This window comes from Urocampus carinirostris, chromosome 5 (assembly GCF_059441175.1).
Source record: "Urocampus carinirostris isolate Australia breed hairy pipefish chromosome 5, RoL_Ucar_1.0, whole genome shotgun sequence".
In the NCBI taxonomy this organism is placed as follows: domain Eukaryota; kingdom Metazoa; phylum Chordata; class Actinopteri; order Syngnathiformes; family Syngnathidae; genus Urocampus; species Urocampus carinirostris.
The window spans coordinates 26,466,586-26,490,342 of NC_142353.1; the positions used below are offsets into that span (position 1 = coordinate 26,466,586).

The 23,757-nt window shown below is 39.6% G+C and overlaps 1 protein-coding gene across 7 annotated transcripts in view; it reads right to left on the reverse strand.

The window, feature by feature from the left end:
* vps13a (vacuolar protein sorting 13 homolog A) overlaps positions 1-23,757 on the reverse strand; it is a 58,350-nt gene that overhangs the window by 18,754 nt on the left and 15,839 nt on the right. For 5 of the 7 annotated variants that reach the window (XM_088336347.1, XM_088336344.1, XM_088336342.1 and 2 more), the window contains 30 exons: positions 23,455-23,563; positions 23,209-23,384; positions 22,908-23,067; positions 22,266-22,345; positions 22,124-22,183; positions 21,787-21,976; positions 21,162-21,278; positions 20,967-21,070; positions 20,734-20,901; positions 19,145-19,452; positions 18,862-19,009; positions 15,755-16,102; positions 14,568-14,737; positions 12,527-12,777; positions 11,273-11,457; positions 11,060-11,203; positions 10,256-10,465; positions 10,044-10,187; positions 9,800-9,901; positions 7,595-7,747; positions 7,277-7,535; positions 5,634-5,794; positions 5,457-5,560; positions 4,318-4,618; positions 4,111-4,247; positions 3,344-3,641; positions 2,384-2,488; positions 2,033-2,179; positions 812-943; positions 592-725 (listed from right to left, as the gene is read on the reverse strand). In XM_088336347.1, the coding sequence (XP_088192473.1) occupies positions 592-725; positions 812-943; positions 2,033-2,179; positions 2,384-2,488; positions 3,344-3,641; positions 4,111-4,247; positions 4,318-4,618; positions 5,457-5,560; positions 5,634-5,794; positions 7,277-7,535; positions 7,595-7,747; positions 9,800-9,901; positions 10,044-10,187; positions 10,256-10,465; positions 11,060-11,203; positions 11,273-11,457; positions 12,527-12,777; positions 14,568-14,737; positions 15,755-16,102; positions 18,862-19,009; positions 19,145-19,452; positions 20,734-20,901; positions 20,967-21,070; positions 21,162-21,278; positions 21,787-21,976; positions 22,124-22,183; positions 22,266-22,345; positions 22,908-23,067; positions 23,209-23,384; positions 23,455-23,563 (5,105 nt within the window). The remainder of the gene's footprint in view (positions 1-591; positions 726-811; positions 944-2,032; positions 2,180-2,383; positions 2,489-3,343; positions 3,642-4,110; positions 4,248-4,317; positions 4,619-5,456; positions 5,561-5,633; positions 5,795-7,276; positions 7,536-7,594; positions 7,748-9,799; positions 9,902-10,043; positions 10,188-10,255; positions 10,466-11,059; positions 11,204-11,272; positions 11,458-12,526; positions 12,778-14,567; positions 14,738-15,754; positions 16,103-18,861; positions 19,010-19,144; positions 19,453-20,733; positions 20,902-20,966; positions 21,071-21,161; positions 21,279-21,786; positions 21,977-22,123; positions 22,184-22,265; positions 22,346-22,907; positions 23,068-23,208; positions 23,385-23,454; positions 23,564-23,757) is intronic. The other 2 variants (XM_088336345.1, XM_088336343.1) reach the window with 1 other exon arrangement.

Sequence of the window (23,757 nt, forward strand, 5' to 3'; positions counted from 1 at the left end):
AAGTATTCAGATTTCAGTGGTTTGACATTTTCCGATTACTTGTACATGTGTATGCATTCGAGTAATCAGATTGCTTGTGTGCATGTACAGTTCTTTCATCCTGTACTTTTTAATTATTTTAGGCTTGTAGTATAGACAAGTGATACAAGCATATTCCAATTTGCTTGCTAGAAAAAGCCTCATCTGCATTTATTCATTTTTTTCGGGACGTTCAGTTTTATCTTTTGCCCCCACAGCAAAAATCCTACAGGTGTATCCATACATAAATAGTGTATCTCACAGTTGTATCTAGCAATAAATAATGTATGTCAAGGCTTTTGGTTAGCCACGTACGAGCATATTTTGTGAACACCAGAGTTCTTTAATTTGTTGAGTGACATGAATGAAATCATCCTTTATTTAATGTCAAAAGTGTAATGACGTCGCTCCTGCTACACCCATGTAACAGGAATACTCAAACTCAAGTGGCCTATACAGGGTTTTTTGTTTGTCTCTAGGAATGTCTATTGATTTATTCGGATTGCTCCAGAAATCCAATATTACGTGTCCAATCGGATTATTGGCTTCATGTCGACATACCAATAGTCTTACCTCTGAAAAAACTGCAAGACCTGGTCCTTCGTGTGGTTGATGATAAGAAAGGGTGCTGCGCCATCGTGGTAATCGGAAAACCGAATAGTTGCCGAGTGCTCCGTTAGGTTGACGTCTACGATGATCCCACCCACCTTTGACAGACCCAAAAATACATTAGACTTGATAAGGGGTTTCCTTTTAAAAGGAAATTTTCGTTGATCCATTTTGCTGGACTTACATTGTTATCCAAGAGTAGCAATAAGCAGTTCTCTGCACGCGTAAAGTCAATGGTGCGGATTGTGGATTGGACACCTTCCGTTCTCACTTTCAGAAGCTTGGTATCCTTTTCAGGCCAGAACGGAATGGCGGACTGGGAAATGAAGAGTATAAACACAAACAAATATACTATCATATTATATAATTATCCACAGTGATCCTGCGTTGTATCTCTGTTTACTTTTCCTGGTTTTGATAATGCACGACGAAAATCTGCGAAAGTGTTTTGCAGCAGATAACACACAGCAAAGGCTTTAACTTAGGCAAGTCGCCAAGGGCTGTGTGTGCATGTGTTGGTTGGACTGTCTTTCTGGGTGACTGTGAGAGGCTAGCGTATGCCGTCAGTCAAACAGTCAAGCTGGTTCACAAGCCAATGTGTTCACTAAAAACAAAGTACGAAGCACAGTGACAAGCTAGTATTTTATCGGCTCATTACAATGAAAACAAGTTCTTCAATTAAATCTGACTCTGAGGGAAATTCAGAGGAGCGCAACGGAATGCTGTTCACCACCTGGTGCTCTGTTGATTGTTATCCGTCCGGAAAGAGACCGAGGCGGCATCAGGAGGTAAAGCAAATACAGGGCTGCCGGTTCGGCCAACTGCTGCAGCAACAACAACAAAGAAAAAGCCACCTCTGCTGAGCCTGTATCTCACCAATGCCGAACCATTACCCATGAAACAGAGGGACTGGAGCAACAGCTCTGGTGAAACCGCTACGTTCATGACTCTTTTTATTTTAATTATCACAGAGACCTGGCTCATTCTGAGAATACCTGATGCTAGCGTGCAGCTAGCCAGCCGCTCTCCAAATTGCTTTCTCACACTGAGAGAAGCGCTACAATTTCATTGTACTATTTTTATAATGACAATAAACACCATTCAGTCATTAAACTGCAATTTTATTTACTGTGTTTTTATTTGTAAATCTGTAGGTGTTTTCTTGTTACAGTAGTATATATTATATGTTACTGATATCTAATGAATAAAAAAAGTTGTTTCTACTTTGCAGGATTTGACTAATGCGTGATTTTTTGGGAATGCAACAATCACAAAAAAACATTACAGTATTATTAGAAGTTTCATTTCTCAACACACTACTAACAGCTATAGACATCAAACCTTTGTTTTCCATCCAACATATTTTGAGTTTTTATCTTTTGTAGATTTTAATTCTACCTCTTACCTTTTCAGGTGGGACTTCGGTCCAGCTCTCCTCTCCTTCCTCACATATAAATAGAGTCTGTATGGTCCGATTAACCAGCACGTAGAACGGCATGAAGGTCACAATACGAGTGAGACTGAAGCTGCTCGGGTCGATTTTCACACCAACCTGACGAAGGAGGGAGAAAGTTGATCGGGGTTACCACTCCATAAATGTGAAAGGTGAGGAGGCATATATTGGCTGCCATTTAAATCAAAACCAACATCTGTTGATACTCACATTTACACCAATGAATATTAAAAAGGGGTGTGAGAAATTTGACTCATGGGGAACAAAGATAAAAGACAAAAAAAAAAATCACCAGACACTCACCTGATAATCTTTATACTGGCCTTTACACTTAACATCTCCATAGCTTCCAACGGTGTCCAAGGAAAAATCATCAGAGAGTTCGCTCTCTGAGATCATGAGGCGAACCTGAAAGAAGTGTAGAACGTCCTTTAACCTTTTGATAAGATAAACATTTTTTTTATACATTTTTCGAAATAAGTGCCATATAATGCCATGTGTCTCATATGAATATAAACATACCTCTTAAAACTTGTCTCCCTCTAACAGTAACTTGAGTGTATATTCATTTTTGTCCTAAAAAAATGGCTTCAAAACAAGGTGCGAGCAAAGTTATTTTGAAAAAATGTCACAAAATACTACAAATGAGGATACCAACGTATTGACCTGTGCTGGGCAAGGAGGAGTGCGCGCATCCAGTCCTCTGTATAGCTCTAACCATTCCTTACGCTCACTCAATAAAATTGCTCTAGGTGCTTTTGCAAGAGCTTCTCGGTGTATGTGGCTTTTCATCATAAAGGCTTTTAGCAATGAACATAGATTGTTTAATGAGCTTCCAGATAAAGGATCCTTTAGCGATTTACAGCCAAAACTGGGTCTATTCGAGTGACAGTAAAAATTTACTGGTTAGAATTGTCTGAGGTTCGAGATCGGGTAGAAACATGTGTTGGCCTGGAGAGGGATGGGTGCCAACAGGCTGTACTTGCCCAAGACACACCACAGGAAATGGTGTCCCTACAACCCAAATGGTTAAGGGATCCAACCAACCAACCAACCAACCATATTTATTATATGTGGCTAGTTTTAAGCAGTTTTAGGGTGTCGGCTTCAATGTGAAGCTGTACAGTAATTTGAAGACTGGACCAATTTGTTTTGAATTATTTCATATCCGGAAAATCTGCTCATTACACGAATAATTTGAGCTATGATTCTGGAATGAATTAAGCTTGTATTAAGGGGCATCATTGTATTATAAAGCCTTGCCTTGTTGTTCTTCAGAAAGTGACGCGGTTTAAAGGAGAAAAGCAGCGGCATGTCATAATCCAGCGGGTGCTTGCGGTGCAGGTCGTCCGCCTTATACTGTAGCAGCCTGCCCGTCTTGTTAACCATCCAATACGGCGAGTGGACAGCCACCACCATCTGGCCCTGCTCGTATTTCACATGCACTGCTATGTCCAATTCGGCCCGTCGCTGCTCTGTCCCCTCGCCAAAGTCTTCGACCTCTTCCAAGCGGAGGGACTCGAACACGATGAAGGTGATCTCCTCCTGCTCGCTGCGTAGGCTGTTAAAAACAGAATGTTTTGTTAAAAATAAATTTGGGCAACAGTGCTGGTATGTCTTTTTTATATTATTGCTGTCCTGTGAAAAAAAACATAACTCAGAAATCTGTTTTTGTTTGTTTTCCAATTTGTTTCTTAGTGGTTTATTAAAAAGTTATTTTAAGAATATATCTGCCCTTATTAAATTTATCACTGCTTTCATGAAAAAAAAAATCTCCTAGCATGTATTTTTTTCTCATTTTACATCATTTTTCCACAGAACCTAAAACCCTGACTGATGTCAGCATCGTCTCCGGGGCAGCAGGCGACTCTGACATTTCCCGGATCCTTGAAAAAACAGTTCTGTTTTTTTACTCAACAGTGGGGTAATCCAAGGGGTTGCAAATCATTGCATCATTGCCAAGCTGCATCCTGATTTTTTTTCAAATGATTAAATTACTTTTAATAAATAATAATAAGATGATGTAAGACCTGTACTGAGCAGCCCAGTCTTGAGCTAAGTAATCAATCAGGCGGAGATCCAGGATGGATTGGTTGATGACAGCAGTGTGCAGCTGAGCGGAGTGTCCAGGGTTCAGGGTGGATTCGGGTCCAAGCTCATTACCGTCCTGTCGGGGTAAAGCTATAGTTATTTGCGATGACTTCATGTACGCAGGCAGAATCTTAGTTAATCTGTACATTGAGTTTGTAGGTAATTGGGTAAGGCAGAAGATTTCGTAGCAGGACACAAGGCCAAAGGTGAAGAACAAAAGGCACATCAAAATTGTCTCCGACGCCGCCCGTGTCTTTAAAGGTCACTTCGTCCTTCACAGGCACGATATTGATGGTCAACACGCTGAAGAGATTTCCTTGGCGGTTGCACTTTTTCTGAATGTGCGTCTCGGGCAGTTGCAGGTTGAGGTCATCGTAGCTGAATCCCTCTGAGCAGTCGAACTGCAGATGGTCATCACTCGTGATGGGCTGGAGGCTCAGTTCAGACCTAAGAGGAAAGATGAGAGGTCATGGATTGGCTATACAGTAGTTCCTTGAATATGGTTGCCCCAGCTTACGATTTTTTCACTTTACTGTCTAAAAAAGAATGTTTTCAAACCCCTGCTATTGGAAATCATCAACAATTTATTTTGGGTGCCCAAAAATTTGTGTGTAAAATGTTCACGTGTTCTCGAATTTCATTGTAACAACACAATTATAATAAAGGTGATTACGATTTTGATTCTGATTCCGAAAATACAGATATACTATGGCTGAAGTTTCTCTCATGATGCCTTTTCTCTAAATTAAGTTCAGAACCTTGTATGCTTCATAAAGACTGAGAGTAGGCAAAACAATAAATACAGTATTTCATGTACTGTATTTTCTGTACTGTCTTTATTCACTATGGGTTCCAAGGCTTTCAGTGATAATAACGGGAGAAGCAAAAACATGATAACCATGGAAACTAAGCTTGCGATTATCAAGAAATACGAAGAAGGCAAACACACATCAGTATTCTTGCTAAGGAATTCGCCTGTAACCAATCAATGATCGACTTTTATTAAATAAATATTAGGCAATAAAAGCAACATAGTCCTCTAAGGGCACTTACTGATCCCCACCACAGAACGGATTCATGCAGTATCTCAGGGGTTTACTGTAATTCATTTCGGTCGCCCAAGGGGCTTGGCAATCCTTCTTTGTTTTTGGTTTTTCATAAGTAGCTACACCCATAGAGATCGTACAATGTTTTTAAGTCAGTAAAGGAAAATTACATTTACAAGCTAATGTAACAGGCAAGTTAGTGGGTAAACTATATAATCACTACAAATTGTGTACAGTACCTGTACCAATCCAGGGGAACACAGAACTCCTCTGTCGGAAGGGAAGTACCCAATTCTGTTGACCCCTCAAACACTTTAAAGGGAATGGAGAAATGGTTGATGATCTGAAGAAAAAAGAACAAAGAGAATTATAAACACCTATTCTGACGAGGAACATACATACACGTGTGGTTGTACCTGTAAAGGTGAGCGGATCTTGATGTATTTGCTGCCTTCCACGGAATAAACCTGGCACACTAGGAACCGTGTGACTCCTGACACCTCGTGCATAACGCTGTACATCCTGCGTCCAACTTTAATCAACGGGATAATGCTGGCTGACGTGTGCCCTGCTGGAGCTGGTGAATGGACAAAACAGCACAATAACAATATAACTACTTAGTCATTAGCCTTTCAATATATGTAGGTAAATTTAGTTTTCTGCATTTTTTATTCCGCTTTTCAGGTCAATGAAGACTTTCCAAAGCACTTTACAATGTGCTTCACACCTACTCATTGACACACACTCACATACCGATAGCAGTGTCAGCCATGCAAGACAACTATCTGCTTATCAGGAGCATTAGGAGTTCAGTGTCTTGACCAAGGACCCTTCGATATATAACGCGGAGGAGCTTTGAATCGAACCTGTGACCTCTTGATGCCAAGACGAGTACTTTACCTCCTGAGCTACTGCCTGTCCCTTTGCCATCCTTGTTGCATCGTTGATTTTTATCTACCGTAAAATTCGGACTATAAGCCGCAGACACGTATTTGTTCATCAAAAGTCCGGCGTCCCACAAGCTGGACGTCGGAACGTTAAGGTACCGAATATTATTAAAACTCTTTCAGTATACCGTCTTTCTTTGTAAATAGGTCACGTTTCAATGTAGACACATGCATCTTGTATTCTGATGCAGCTTAGGTATGTACAAAATGGTTTCGCCTTTAAAAATGTACTGGGTGAGGCTTATAATGAGGTGCGCTCTGTAGTGTGACTTTCACAGTGATAATAGGTTGTATGGATGAATACGTACTTTTCGGTAATACAGCATCACTTTACAAGCACATATTCCAACGTGCCTGAGAATTGCATTCTGTTTCCTGTGCCCTGCTTAGAGCATATCGAATGCATATTTTACATGCCAAGTGACCAACAAAAAACCTTGTATTCATGCTGTTTGCGGGCAAGATATTTTCCTCTTCATTCAAATATAGAAGTTTTGGGCTGATAAAAATCATGGTGCACAAAAAAACAGCATAATCTATAATATAAAACAATAAAAGTGTTTGTCAACTAGCTTATCTAGCTATACAGCTACAAATATGTAAGGTACTTATTTAAGTGCAAAAAACAGGTAACATTACATGCGAATACTTTAAAAAAAATCAAGAGGACCTTGTGCAATATGGTCTCGAGATGCCCTTTACTGGACCAAAGTGCTACCAAAGGTTTGTCGCCAGATTAAGAGAACGTGGTGCGACAAAATGTGATTTTGAGTTGCCCTCTGCTGGTACTACAAGCATGGCCCTTCATCAGACTGCCTACATTAAAACGTCACAATGCACTCTGAGTTGCATTAAATTAACGAGCTGAGTGAGCATAACTTGTGCGACACAACGAATCGAGGATGATATTCGTTGCAAACGCTTTTAATAATTTATTTTATCGTTTTGTTGTTGCAACCCGAACAAACACCCACGTTTCCTTCATGTTTGGCAGGACTATGCAAGCACCCCCTTTTGCTTGGCATCAAGGAAATGAAAGCTGCAGAGACTGGTGGTTATGGAGATTAACCACTAAAATGGAGTGGATACTGTTAAAATAAGACAAAACGTACTTGGCTGTATGTAGTAATCCTTCTCACTCAAGGAAGTCATTGCTGAAAACTGGTCCGAGTCAGTAGTGACAGAATAATCCATTCCAAGTGTTTCGCCGTCCTGCAGCTCGACGATGTGGTCGTTAGTTCGCGTGGCCACCGGAGAAAACATGTCGCTGTAGCGGACGAATACAGGCAAGCCAAGGCGGTTTTTTACTACAAAAGGAGCTTCGTCCTTCTGGAAGCAGCCGGCCGTTTCCTTAGCAGCCTCAGCAAAAGCCTGAGGGGGTAGAATAAGGTGTGAAAATTTCAAGACATATCAGGTTGCTCTGTTCTCACCTGGCCCAGGTTATTCAGCATGGTAAGTCCACATTTGGAGAGGGTGATGTTGAGCTGGTCCTTGCTTCTGATCACAATGACAGTCTTGTAGTCTGGAACGTTGTAGTCAACCTCGTCTGCCCAACCAACGTTCTTCAATGGCTTTTTTTTCATCTAATTGTGTAGGTTAGAAACAGTGGGTAGTTGGCAAATCATTTAAATTCAAAAAATAATTTTCTGATATTTTTGGGGGATTACAGTGCTTCTAATCATTGATAAATGACAATTTCTACAATGGCATGCAAAATTGTTAATTGTTCAAATGGTTTTATGAAAATGTATACAGCAGACCAAGGGTCAGGGACCAATGGCTCTTGAGCCTATATGACCGTTTTAATTAGTACATATGGCTCGGAGATAAAATAGGACTTGTGCAATTTCATTTATGTTAATTCAAGCTGAGCCGATTGTTAGACATGCAAAGCAGTGCTGGTTTTGAAGGGGCACGGTCCAGTACATATGACACAATTTTAACTACAGTTAACAATTAGGGTGTCACACCAGCAGAACTTGTTTTGTCTATAAGTTGCTAAATAATCCTTTATATGGAAGCTCATTAAACAATTTAGGTTCATTGTTAGGACACTTTATGAAGAAAACGCGCAGTACAAACTTTTACCCAAAACAAACGTTTTACCCAGAAGCTATAAAGCACCTAGAGCACTTTGATTGGGTGAGCGGTTGGAATGGACAGAGCTATACACAGGATAGGACGCATATGCTCGTTCTCCGTTGCCCAGCTCCGTCTGCACCGAAGGTTAATACGTTGGTATCCTTGTTTAAGGTATTTTGTGACATTTTTACAAAAAACTTTGCTTTCACTTTGTTTTGAAACCATTATTTGGGACAAAAATGACAGTCAAAATGAGCCTCAACACTCTTAAGTAACTCCGGCCAGGAGTGTCAAATTTATATAGATATGGGACACAGGCTCTGCCATTATTTTTGTTTCATAGATTTTATAAAACCATCAAACGTCACACAGTGAAATAAAATGTATGGTGTGGCTCTATTAAAAAAACATTTTTAATAAAAAGAAGAATTTGAAATATTTTCGCATTTATGGCTTTTTGGGTCAAAAAGGTTTACGACCCATGCAACCTGCAGTACACCCTCGGGGAAACGACATGAATTAAACTTGATTTTAAAACTTCCACCTCCAAGGATTGTAATTCCCTTAGAACAAGGTTCTACAACATCGTTCAAGCGGGCACCACGGTGCCCCCTATGGCCATCTTAGGTGCCCGCGGACCTGCTCTGAAAATAACTCACCAGTGCTGGGTAATGGTGATTTTCTAGTTAAACTTTTTCTTAGTGGCTGACGGAGTCCATTCAACCCTACTTCCCATAGTTAACCTTGCGATAATATAGTAAAAACATAGAAATAAAAGTTTTTACAGTTTTTATTTTTGAAATGAATATCAAACTGGTGCCCTTTGCACAAATTAGTATAAAAAATCAGCTCTCAGCTTGAAAAAGGTTGGAGACCATTGCCTTAAAAAATGTCCCTTCTTTAATATTCTCCTTATTTTCAATAATAGTTCTGGTTGTCGGTTGGTTACGGCCATGCAACTTAACAAAGGATACCATTTGTGTGCCTTTTTTGTATTTCTTGATATTCAAAAGTTTTGTTTCCATGGGTATCAAGTTTTTGCTCTCCTTTTAGCATCACTACAAGCTATGGGACCCACAGAGCATACATAATAAAAAAAAAACACTTTTTTTTTTTTAAATTGCAGAGTTTTTACAAAGCACACACGATTTTGAAGCGAATGAAGATAAATGCAATGTAAAAGAGAGTTCAGCAATAGCATATAGGCATGTTCATGATGTCTGGATGCAAACCAATAGCAGACCAGCATTTTAGATGATGTCGACTAATAGCAGACAGGCATCTAAAAGACAAAACTCATCATATGCACAACATAGCAAAGTTTGTATTTTAAAGTTGTTTTTTCACCAAAATAATTTGTTTGGCTAAGTCGTATGGAGGGGAAAATACCTTTAAGACGCTCGAAAAAACATCTTATACCACAGTAAAGTAAAAATGTTGTAAGGTTAGGACGCCCTATTCTGGATATCCAATGTTTTGCAATGCATTAGTAACACATGAATTAAGAAGTAAATGAAGCAAAATCGGTCTGACAAACATGACCAAATAACTACCTTGAATTCCAGTCTCCAGGGACGGAATCCATCTCTTGTCTCATCCTCCAAGGGCTCCAGCAGCGGCTCCCAAACTCCGACAACTTCGTTGAAATAATGGACCTAAATATTGTACCGTTATGTTTTTATTTTTAAAAAGATCATTGTCACGTAGATGAAAAGTGATCTTAATCTGATTAAGTCTGGCATGGTTTTTGTTATGTTACATACAGAGCTCAAAAGTCAACAACTGTACTCATCAAACCTCTAAATTCAGCTCGCTCTTCAAGTTGATGAGCGTGGACCAGTTTTTTACATCTCCCTGGAAGGAGGACTTTGCAAGAAGCATGGGCATGGTGCGGTGACCCACTCCAGCCTCCAATGTTACACAAATTGACTTGATATCCATCTGTAAAGAAATATTACATAATTTATCAAATAAATGTAACCCTTAATTTCTAGCTTTAGGTGTTGTACCTTCAGTGATTCTCCCAGTGGGATCAGCGGGGCTGCTTCTTGTGTGTGGGCTTCTCCCTGCTCCTCCAGGAACCACAGTTTGAGATCCTTCCACTCCCGTTTTTCCCACATGTTAACTGAGACCGGACTTTCCAGCATTTGTGTGGTCTCTGTGGAAGGTGTCAGGGCTGACTGGATGCTGAGGACCGTCTTGATGATGATGGGCGAAACCTAGATTAGGTAGTAGACCGTATGAAACTCAATTTAAATAAGACTTTACATTGGAATTATTAATCGTTGATAATAAAGTGTGAGAGTTGTGGGCTAATCAACCCAATCGTGGGTCGTTTACAATGGGAACAAGAAACACATTTTCCTCAATAAAATTACACCTCTTGAACTGCATTGCCAATTATACATAAAAGTAAGTGCTAGGAGTGTTGTAAATGTATTATTCATTTTATTCCAGGAACCCTGCAGTTCATTATACCCTTGTCCATACTCCAGATTTTATCACCTTTGCCAGAGGGGACTGGCTCTATGTTTTTATCAATAAGGTGCTGGAGTATATTTGTTTTAGTCCTTGTGTGTCTTGTCATTTAAAAGGGTGTTCCCTTGAAACATTGGATACACCTCCTGAGTCTGTTTTTGATTTCCTTACATCAACAAAGAGGGAGGTGTTGAAAGGCTGGGGGGCTGATCACACGCTCTTAATGAGTTAAAATAATGTATATTTTCTCTCATTGTGTTTCATTCTCAAAGTTAAGTGATAGACCTGACAGAACGCTACAGTACCAACATTTCTTCATCACAGCTCACACTAACCTTAAGCGAGAGAGAATTGATGGAGATCTCCATAGCTTGTGGCGACGTCGGGGTCTGAAAACTCTTAAAGAACACCTGGCACGGCTGCAGGATTGTAGTCTCGTTGTGCAGCCTTTTCTCCCTTAAGAATGGACAGGCCACCACCTAAAATGAGACATACAATGTTTCTAAAAGACTTTCCAGAGTACTGTGACAAAGCAATGGCAGTCAAACCTTAAGGTCTTGTATGACAGCAGTCATGTTGGAACTTTCCAGATCATTTTTAATGGTTAACTCGCACTGTGTGGTCACCACAAGGGCCAGGGCATCAACACGGGTCAAATCAGCCACAAATACGATCTCAGGGTTTCGTACAATGACGTTCATCTCTGACTTTGACACCTCGGCTGGAGCGGCAACTGAGAGATGGAAAAAGAAAATCAACAGAAATCTTATAAGCATGAATGTCATGATCTTAGTAAAAGTGAATTTTTGCTACATACTTGGTAAAAAAAAAAAAATTAGACCCACAGGATTCAGTGACACCGCCTTACAAGATGAGTGGTCATTCAATTTTAATATTGGCCATATGCAAAAGGAGATTGCATAGAATACCAGTTCGACTATACCTCACTGTTTGGAATTTGCTATTGTGAGGGTTTACAGTCATCTCTTGTTCTCCTTGCAAGTTAAAAATTCATTATAGTCTTCTCTATTTTGAGTGTCTGCTAAACAAAAAAACTTGTCATTATATTTTCACTTTACGAAGTGGAATAATAGTTATTTTCGGGCCATCTCTATAGGACATCGGCAACAAATTATTTTGAGTGCCTGAAAACTTTGCAATGTTCATGCAGTTAAAGAATTAACTCTCTAAGATGTGTTTCTGCGTTTGGTCGAAGTAATTTAAAATGCTGGTCTGCTATTGGTTTGATTTAGGGCATCATTAAATGGTGGTATGCTACGGACTGAACTCCCGTCCTTTCTATTAATTCGGTCCAGAATCTTGCGTGTTTCGTCAGGACTTTACGAGTCGACAATACAATATGTATTTTTTTATGTACGGTATTTATCCGCTTTAAGTCCCAAGGCTTGCAGTTGTGCTAAAGAGAGAAGCAAAAACATGATAACAATAGAAATAAAGTTTGAAATGATCAAGAAATACAAAGAAGGCACATGCACTGTTACTTTTCCTAAGGAATACGTCCATAACTAATTGTGGATCGGGACAAAGTAAAAGGAGACAATAAAAGCAACAATGACTTTTGGGGGGATGACAGTTTTGGAGCAGGTGGCAAAGAAAGTATGTTAACAACATCGCAACCAATAGAGGCCATTAGCTGATTACCAATTATATTCCCCACCGTACAACAATATCACTTTGCAATCAAATCTGATTTATTTCATATCCCAGGGTTCTAGCCAAGTCAAGTCATGTTTATTTGAACAGCCCTTGATCAGAAGGCGTCTCAAATGTTTTACACTCACCAGTTTCCTTTGGCTGAGCAGGAGCATTATTTTTATCTCCAAGCACTGCATTGCTTTTGGTTTGCGGTGTGTCTGCAAAGCCCTCCTTGGTGGCTGTAAGGAAAATGTCTGCCACAGTGAGGAGGAACTCCATGCTGGCACACAGGTACACGTCCTGAACGACCGTGTCTAAGGTGGTGCCTTCGTGACTTTGCTTGTAGTTGACCTCAACCATCATGTTCTTTTCTGTTCCTGGACGCATGGCCATCATCCTGAAACGGAGAAATGCATTATCTATAACTAATGTATTTATTCGTGTACAACGCACATTTCTTTTTACCTAAAAAATAACTTCAAATTTGGGTGCAAATTACACAAGGTTTTACGGTAGTATATAAACATATTTGGGAAATGATTGATCAGTTCAAAAATATCACTGACCAGGATTGCAAAACATTGGATGTAAGGGAAATCAAACCCAGGTCAATATATATTCCTCATTTCACTTTATATAGTTGTTTTGGATAATTTTTCCCTGTTTTTAATTTTCTTGACTTGTTTTACAATATTTTTACATTTTTAACAGGATTATTTGAATTCCAAAATTTCTCTTAACACATTAAGCAAAATTATCTGCTATCAGGATAAATTGTCCTTTTTAAGTAATATTCTTTTGTACAGACACCTCCCTACTTACGAAAATTCGACTTGCGCAAAACGGTAGATACGATTTTTTTTCGGGATGTAGAAAAATATCCGTAAATTGCTGTATTGGCCTGTTTTGTATTGTGTGTCCCGAGTAGAGGACAGTACTGTAGTGCTTCTTCCCACCGCATGGCAATGTTAGATGTTATGGTTCGTGTGTAATCATAACAACGTGTACCGTATGACGTTTGTATTGTTTAATATCTCCTGCATCCATTCAATATGTTTGGTGTAAAGTGTAAGGGATAGGCAAGCCGATTCTTTTAAAACTTAAGTGGAATAAGAAAGCTTGATGTGTTTGAGAAAATGGTTGGAACGCTTTTTTTTCTACCACTTTTTACCACGGAGGAGAAACCTCACTTTATTTATCTTTAGCATTGTATTTTATTAAATGTTTATTTTTTTAATACAAAACAATACAGGTTACCTATACAAGCCTCAAACATACTTATATAAACCATAAAGATACAAAACAGCACTGAAGTAACTTACGAACAAATTCTACTTACGTCCGGAACCTAACTCGTTTGTAGGTCGGGCAGCGTCTGTGTATAATTTCTGTACTTACTTGACTAGATTTCGACAGCATTTTAATGTAGTTTTACATGTATTTTTGAATAAAGAATTTTAACATAAAAACTAAAATGAGCAAAACGATCTGTCAACAGAACAAGATATTCTATACTTATTTTATTATTACATCACTATTAAAGATTGGATTGGTTAAGGAATGAGGAGGTAAGAAGAAGAACTGGTGTGTTGAGAGAGCTTCTTGAGAGGGTTGATGGAAATGTTCTGAGATGGTTTGGACACATGGAAAGAATGGATGAAGGCTGTTTGACTTAAAGAGTATGTAGTGCAGAAGTGGTAGGAAAAGAGAATGAAAGGTAGGGCCAAATATGATTGGATAGATGGGGTGAAACATGCTCGGTATGTGACGTTGGTTAATATAAGGAATGCAAGAGTGTGTGCTTGGGATACAGGTGAATGGCAGAGGATAGTCAATAATGACTGAAATAAACGCATATGACGTAGAGGTGGTAAACCAGTGTATGCTGTCGGGCCTCTCTGCTGATGAAGGGTTGCATGGCACAGCAACTCATCCCTTGTTGTTCTGCGGGCTTAATGTCTTGTGTCAGGTTGTAAAGAGTGAAGGCAAATGAATGTATGGTGAATGTGTTTGTGTTCTTGCCTCTAGCCACCTCCCACTAGGGGGATATGGCTTTGGTGTCTAGATAGACAACTTTTAAATCGTGTTGACTTTAGTACAAGCCAGTGATATAAAATAAATGTATGGTATGGTTTGTGTACTGTCTAACATGTATTTCTTTTAAATGTGTACTTAAATCTCTGGTACCTTGGGCTAACTGTCTTGATGTTTGGCCTTTTGTCATCGAGAAGGCAGGTGGACAGCCGGACAGAAGCCTTCATAGAGCTGTCCGAGTACATAGCGACCGAGGTGGAGATGGTTCCAAGCGTAAATTCACCCAGTTTCAGCTCATCGTCATGTGGCTCCAATATAAGCAGCTAAACAATAACAGAGCGTGAGCGAAACTAGAATATCAATCATTTCTAAATAATTCTCTGCATTATTATTTTCTATTTCAGCAGACCCCTGTTCTGAGGTGGGAATCACAAACTGAAATTGCAACAACATTCCACTAGCGAGAATTGTCATGTCCTTAGAAGGTTTCCTAGCTTAAATCCCTTTTTTATTTTTTATAGTAGTCTAAATCACCGATTGGTTACGATCCATGTATTTATTGATAACTGCAGGATTCAGTTCCATGATTATCATGTTTTTTCTTCTCCCTTTACCACCACTGTAGCTTTGGGACCCATAGCCAATAAATACAGTACCAAAAGAAAACAGTATTGTATTGCCAACTCACAAAGTCTTTACAAAGCACACGAGATTCTGAACTGAACTCAGCCAATAGTATCAGCATTTTCCTTAAGCCGTGACGCAAAACTACGCGGCAGTAGCTCAGGAGGTAGAGCGATCGTTTTAGGATTAAGGGATCCCAGTTCGAATCCCGGCTTGTCCGTGTTACATGTCGAAGTGTCCTTGGGTAAGACACTGAACCCCCAATACCCCCAATAAGCAGTTTAGCGCCTTACATGGCTGCACAGATCACGGCCGCTATTGGGAAATGTGAAGCACAATGTAAAGCGCTTTGGGAAGTCATTGACTTGAAAAGCGCTATATAAATGCAGATCATTTCATTTCATTTCATAATAGCAGACCAGCATCTTACATGATGTTGATCAACAACAAACAGGCATCTTAGAGAATTAACTCGTATTACGGTCAAAGACAACCAAGTTAAAGGTTCTTAAAGCACACAAAATAATTTGTTGTCAATGTTGTAAGGTGGGGAAATGCCGTTCAAAGGGGCCACAATTATCTTATTTCACACCGTAAATTGAAAACTTTGTAAGGCAAGGACGCTGTATCCTGGGGGTCTACTGTATATGTAAACGGAGTAAAATTCAGAATTTGGGTAAATTGCCTCATATGTGGTTTACCTGACATCGTCTTACCTCATTCTCTTTGGTTTTGAATAAGACCAGTGCGATAGAATCAATCTTGAAGTCTGCTTTCAAGCTGGTCTTCAGCTTGACACACTTCTGAGTCTCCACAACAGCAGCTGTCACCACTGTGTTGCCTATAATAACCCTGGATGTTAACAAGTGTTTGGGGAACTTGTTTAATTCAAGACCTTCTGAATACTTACTGCTATTTTTCTCCGTGGATCCAGAGCTGCGAGGCTCCTTCTCAATGGTTGAATCTTCAGTGGGAGCAGGTGCAGTCACAGTGTCAGAGTTCTCTGAGAGGTTTTCACTCAGAATTCTGAAGACCACCACCATGTCATCTTGGCTAAGGATCAACTGTTTGGAAAGACAGACAGAGCCCTATAAAAGAGGCCTGGGTATATTTTTGTGTACAAAGAGCACAGATGTTCGGCCTGTTATCAGAGTTATACTGTAGTGGTTTAGGGGATGAACTCCAAACACAGTCAAACACTCCTAATTAGACTAGATAAAACCTTACTAAATGAGGCATCCCGCTAGATATTAATGTTAGCATAGCACTAAATCTGATATTGACAGACAGCAGCTTTCCCACCCTGGGGGTGACTTACAGTTTTGGTCAAAAGTTTACACACACTTGTGAAGAACATAATGCCATGGCTCTCTTGAGTTTCCAGTTTTTTCTACAACTTTAACTTTTGTCTGATAGTGTGATTGGAACAGAAAACATTCATGAAATGTGGTTCTTTCATGACTTTATTATGGTTTAACAGAGAAAGTGATCAAATCTGCTGAGTCAAAAATATACATACAGCAACACAAATTAGCAATTTTGGTGACCCAGTGGAATGAGCTTCATAGCATTGCCCCTTAATTTCTTGTGAGTGATTATGAGCGACCACAGCTGGTGAATTATCTGAGGCCATTTAAATAGGGTTCATTGAATGCAAACACCCACATACGCTACAATCGGAAAGTCAAAGGAGCTCAGCAAGGATCTGAAAAAGTGAATCGTTGACTTAAAAAAGTCAGGAAAGTCACTTGGAGCCATTTCAAAGCAGCTGCAGGTCTCAAGAGCAACAGTGCAAACAATTGTTTGTAAGTAAAAAGTGCACGGCAATGTTTTGTCACGGATACGATCAGGAAGAAAACGCAAGCTATCACCAGCTGCTGAGAGAACATTGGTCAGGAGGGTGACTACTCAACCGTAAATCACCAAAAAGCAGATCTGCCAAGAATTAGAAGCTGATGGAACACAGGTGTCAGTGTCCACAGTCAAGTGTGTTTTGCATCTTCATGGACTGAGAGGCTGTCGCTCAAGAAGGAAGCCCTTGCTCCAAAAGCAGGACCTTAAGGGTTGACTGAAGTATGCTGCTGAAGACATCGAAAAAGAAAAGACCTTCTGGAGGAAAGTTCTGTGGTCAGACCAAACAAATATTGAGCTATTTGGCCTCAAAGCTAAGCAATATGTTCGGGGGAGAAACGGTGAGTGATCTAACCCCAAGTACACCATGCCTACCGTCAAGCACGGTGGTGGTGGTATTATGCCGTGGGGCTGTTTTGCTGCCAACGGAACTGGTGCTTTACAGAGAGTAAATGGGATAATGAAGAAGGACAGTCTTCACATATTTCAATAACCTTTTAAGTCATCAGCCTAAAGATTGGGTCTTGGGAACAGTTGGTGTTCCAACAGGACATTGGCCCATAACACACACAAAAGAGTGGTAGTGGGATGGCTGAATCAGGATAGAATTAAAGTTTTAGAATGGCCTTCCCAAAGTTCTGACTTAAACCCCATTGAGAACTTGTGGACAATGCTGAAGAACCAAGTCCATGTCAGAAAACCATTAAATTGAACTGAACTGTACCAATTCTGTGAAGAGGAGTGGTCCAAATTTCAACCAAAAGCTTGTGGATGGCTACCAAAAGCAACCAATTGAAGTGAAAATGGCCAAGGGGACATGTTACTAAATATTAGTGCTGCTGTATGTATATTTTTGACCCAGCAGACTTGATCACGTTTTCTGTTAACCCATAATAAAGTAATAAAAGAACCAAACCTCATGAATGTTTTTTGTGACAAAGAACTATCTGTTCCAATCACTCAGAGAAAAATTAGAGTTGTAGAAATAACTCAAGAGAGCCATGTCATTATGTTCTTCACAAGTGTATGTAAACTTTTGACCACAACTGTAAAGCACTCCCTAAATTCAGTTGATCCATGGATTTTGCCACCAGGAGAAATAAAACCCCGGACAATATGCATGGACAACATGTATAGCAGTATCAAAATTCCCTACAGAGCCCCCCGTCCCCCATCTCGATGGATCAGAGTGCCTCTGTCCGTCTATCACCCCTAAAAATACCTCCCTTTGGAGGAATACAAAAACTGAGAAAAAAAGAATTTAATCATGGCCTAAGGGCAGTCTTCAGCTGCAGAATTGTTAGGAGGTGTCTGAAAAGCAGAGCCTGGCCAAAAAAAGAGAAAAAATAAAAGCTGGACCTTCAGGTGTACAGTACACTGACACTCTGCTTTGAAACATAAAAACTGTCTAGAAAATGGTATGATCTCGTAAACAATGTTCATCATCAATGTTGTTATCAATGAAAATAAAGACAATTATATTATATTCTGGGCAGCACGGCAGCGCAGTGGTTAGCGCATGTGCGGCACAGTTCATGTCTTGGGAACCTCCTGCGTGGGTTCGAATCCAGCTCCAGACTTCCTGTGCGGAGTTTGTATGTTCTCCCCGTGCTTGCGTGGGTTTCCTCCGGGCACTCCGGTTTCCTCCCACATTCCAAAAACATGCATTTCAGGTGAATTGGCCGGTCCAAATTGTCCCTAGGTGTGAACGAGTGAGCGAGTTGTCTGTCCCAGTGTGCCCTGCGATTGGTTGGCAACCAGTTCAGGGTGTCCCCTGCCCACTGCCCGATGATTGCTGGGATGGGCTCCAGCATCCCGCGACCCTACTGAGGATAAGCGGTGTAGCTAATGAGATGAGATGAGATGAGATATTATATTCTTCGATTGGTAGCACATGTTTTTAGGACCTTACAAAGAGTCTTCTCTTAGCCTGCACAGACAATGGGAAAAAAATCGAAAGTCTTCGACTCACGCTCAGGGGCATAAGATGAGCAGTGATCTCTATGTCAGGGATGCTGTGGTACCAATCGGATGAAAGATTCCTCTGAATCTTCACTTCCAAGCTGACTGGCTGCAAAAGGTTGCTCTCGCCAAGAAACTCCCCATTAACAAATGTGGTTCTGCAATTATAAAAAAAAAAAAGTATCAAAACTGGGGATGTTTTTGGAACGTCTATAAATGTAACAGTTTACTCCAGCATACTTTTCTGGTATATAAAGTTAAATTCGGAAAAAAATTGAAATTCGGAGTCACACCTGTACATCTTGAGATCTGTGAGTTTGACTTGCATGATGTCCACCACAGGAGGGATCTTATTGAAACTCTTAGAAGGCTGAATGGCAAAATGATTCTTGACCGATACAAAACCCAAGTCGGCCACCAGGACGTTTGGAGACAAGGAGGATTGCGGGACAAAGATGACAGGCGCTTTAAAATGGACGATTAGCGCGATCCGGGTACTACGCTCTGACAGCTCCTTTACGCCTGACGCTGCCTTTTCGGCCGCCTGCTGGGTCGCCTCTGCCACGGCCGCCTTGGCCTCCTGGAAGTTGTTGATGAACGCCTGCCGGGGTTACAGCTTTTTAATTTCGATATAAAACTAATATCAAAGTTGACATATCCTAATGTGAGTCATAGAAATACAGTTAATTTAAGGAAAATATATTTCAAGATATTTGCAAAAGATAACAAGTACAATCCCGCTTCTCAAGACGATAATTTTTTTAACTGCATTGAATATTGGAAAATAGAAAAAAAAACACATATCATTCAATTATTTTAATGTGCGTCTTAGTTTTTGCAACAAATACAATAACATCATACAGCTTTCGTCAAAGCGCTATACTTTGTCAAACAATCGATCAATCTTTACTATGTCAGTAACAACTATATCGACAACGTATTTTTATGAGCACAATATCACTGACATCTAGTTATTGCAGAGAGTGTATATGAATATGATTATGGGTGTGTTCATAATATGAAAAAAATACGACTTTGAAACATTATACAAGTGCTTCACAACTAAGTGTCAGACACGCCTTGGCCAAAACAAATATATCACTCATTCTTATCAACTGGAATTATCTTAGCTGTGCATATCAATATAATAAATAAAAATAAATATACAAATACTATTACTTTAGCAGAAAAACAAAATATATACAAGGATGATAAACAGTACATTTTTAACAAAAATTTCAAAAATAAATATCTACCTGAAAATTATCGTGCATTCTACAAATAATGAGGATATAATGATGAACTGCATAAGCTTGAAGGTGATATCCAGAATTTGAAAATTTCACATTTTCTGACGCCATCTTCTGGCTACAATCTGGCTGTCAAGCTTGTGTGGCGTGTGCAAGTAGGTGCATTTCTTAGATGTGCTCGAATAAACTCTTCATTTATAATCTTTTGGAGGGTTTGTGTTGGGGTTTGGACTGTGTTTGAAAGAGGCCTTTTCTTACTTCCACCATTTTCATGCAACACTAACAGAAAACCTTAATCACGGGCTTAATCACCTTAATCATTCTCCAAAACCCTCATCCAACTACCTATTGTGTTGGAAGTCCCAATATTTTATCGAAGAGAATCTAAGGATAAAAGCTGCTAGGAAAACAATGTATAAATGCTCCTTGAACTTAATTGGGCATTGTTAACACATACTTAATTGAGAAAATATTCTCCTCTCAACTTTTTAAGGACACTTCAAACCATACACCCCAGCTTTAATAAAAAACAAACCCAAAAAAATGTAGATTAATATATTTTATTTTTACATGTATAAAACTTTTAAAAGACCCATAGAAAAGTCACAGTAAGACAAAAACATGACACCTACCAGTATGGAAGATAAAAACTTGTTGAGGAAAACAACCTGGATGCATCCCACTGTCAATGTGACAGATGTGTCAACTTGAGACATGTCCAGGTAAGCGTCGCCCTCAGTGGCATCAGTGTGGTTGATCATCTGGAAGGTAAACACCTCCCTGTCTGCTATAGACACGGCCTGAGAGCGGAAACATCAGGCAAGGGATCAAAAAGTGAAGACGGAGCCATTAGGGGGTTTTGTACCTTCTTATAGAATGCGCTGTCGTCACAGTCCAACACTACGATGTTCTTTAAGTTAGCCATGACCTTCATCTCCCGCTTCCTCATTAGAACCTCAGAAACTAGACCTAGGAAGTAAAGGAAAAAGATTATGAATCCAGCACTTGCAATAATACAAAAAAAAAACAGAAAAAAAACCCCTCGATTTTATAACGATACCTTCGATTCTGATCTCAGAGATCATGGATTTCTGTCCTCTGATGTAAACCTTGAGAGAGCGCAGATCAGCTCGGAGGTGCATATTGATGACAGCCGCAGTCTTTGGATTCTTCTGAGCTGTGTGAGTACAATTTGTTTTTAAAAGTAAACATACAATATTCTTTCTGTTTCCGCGGTTAATCAGCTCTATAACCAGCTATATTAAATAAATACCCGCAAAGTACGAACCATCTATATGAGTGTACACGCAGTTCTGATCCGGGATATTTTGATGCCCCAACGCACTATGGGACTTGGGGTACAGAGACAAAGGATACACGCAAACTCAATTACTCGCAAAAAAGCCAAATGTGTATTGTTTGATTTCTCCCGGACATTCCATTTTATTTTCTTCTTCCATAGCGAAAACGAAACATTGTAGGCGTCCACATATTTTGTAAGCCTTTGCGTCTGGCAAACCACATACAGCACACCTTGTTAAGTGACGCCAAAATTTCACAAATATCCACAGAACAGAAAAGTAGAATAGAATCCACAACTGCGCCAAGGAATACATATTTTAAACCTTAAATGGGCAAGGGAACACTACTTGTTTTACAATGTGATCATTTTTAGAATCACATACTCTTTTTCTTAGTGACGATAGCCCCTTCTTTCTTGGCTTCATCCAGCTCCTCTTCTTCTGGGATGGTGGGAAGCTCTTCCTGTCCTTCCTCCTTGGTCTGGGTGGACTGTGGCAGTAAACCGTTGAGGTAGTTGATGGAGTTGAGGAGTGCCTCTGTGTGGAGATTCACGTCCAGCGACGAGAAGGACACCTAACAAGGAAATAAAAGCCTTTAGCGGGGAAAAAATAGTCTTCCCCCTTTTATATATATATATATATATATATATATATAATATACATATATATGATACAAAACATGATTTTTGTATCATATGATTTTCAACATGTCCATCTTTACCTTGATTAGTTGCTCTGTGTTGTTGTGGAGGGATTTGAACTCGGGGCCGTTTTTATCAGCCTAAAAGCAAATAAATTAAGGAATACACACTTATCCAAACAAATAAAAAAGTTGGAAATGTTCTTAAGAGTTTCTTGCTCACTTTTATATACTCCAGTGTCAGCATGTCAACCTCAGTGTTATCCAAAGTAGTGATAAGTTGAATTTCCTTGCTTTCAGAATCTGGAACAAGTGAAAAAAAAACTTAAAATACATAATAGCTAAATTGTATATTCCTGGAGTCACCAAGGTGGGGCACATAGACTGATTCTAAAAGATAGCTCATCATTAACGGGTCATTGTTTTTTTCTAAAAAATTTGATTTCTATCTTGCATGATGTTTTAGTAGTTGATCAAACCTATTTTTACCCTAATAATTACGACTGGGTTATAACAATCTTAACACAGTAACAACACAGTAATAACATGATAAGGTATTAAATGCTTAACCAACTCATAGTCCTTCAAGCTAATCAATAACAAAAAGGTTGCTGACCCCTGGCCTGATTTATTGAATATTTGTTGTTAAGATATTGAGTTTTAATTCTGGTTTCACCCTTCCCATTTTGAATGTATAGGTTCTGTCTTGCGTTTGCATGGATTTTCCCCAGCTAGACTGGCTTCAATCTGCAATCGAGAAATAAACCTGAATTGTCACGAGGTGTCAATATGAATACCCAGGTACCCTCAAAGCATATAATTACAAAGACACAAAAAGGCAGAATAAAACCTTTGGAGGTCTGACCTTTGTATCCGGGACACCTGAGGCAAATCTCCCTGAGGTATGTGTTGGATGTCATATCAAAGGTGCGTATTTTCAGCTCTGTTCCCAGACCCTCCACCTCCAAGTGGAGCACTGATACCTCCTGAGCACTGTCGTTGAGTCGACACAACTGTATGGAGAACTAAAAGCAAATAAAATGGATAATGTATAAAAAATAAGAGAAAAAAACATTTCTGTGACAGAAATTGGAAATGATGAAGGAACATTAAAAAAAAAAAAAAAAACACTAAGGCCTACGTTTACGGTGAACATACAAAATTACCTCACTAATTTCAAACGTCATTTGAAACTCTGTCATATTCTTCTGTCGCTCCTCCTGCGCAAAAGTTTTAGGTCTGTTCAGATCGGCGTAGCGAAGGGGCATTGGACTGTCGGGGAAGAACTTCTGCCCTGAGATTGGAGAGGTAGGGGCATCATAGAACAAGTCTTCTTCGGACCCTGATGAAACAGTATACCGTTAGCAAAACTTAAATTTAAGAATAATAACAAGTAAAATGTGTAGGGTCACCGAGAGAAGAAATGCTGATGGTTTCACAAGACTCGAAAAGCAGAGAGGAACGATGGTCGGCCAATTGCAGGTGTCTTCTCTTTGAAAGCTGTGGCGTGAACTGCTTGGGCTTATGAAGAAACCATTTCAGTTATAAAAATATGTAGTAACTACATTATCTTTTTACTTACTAAAATACAGAGATGCACGATAACCATTTTCTTTCTACAGATATCGATAACTGATCAAATTATGCTTGTGGCGACTGATACCAAACATTTTCTTCTTATTTAACTGCATGCAATATTTATAAAAACAAAATTC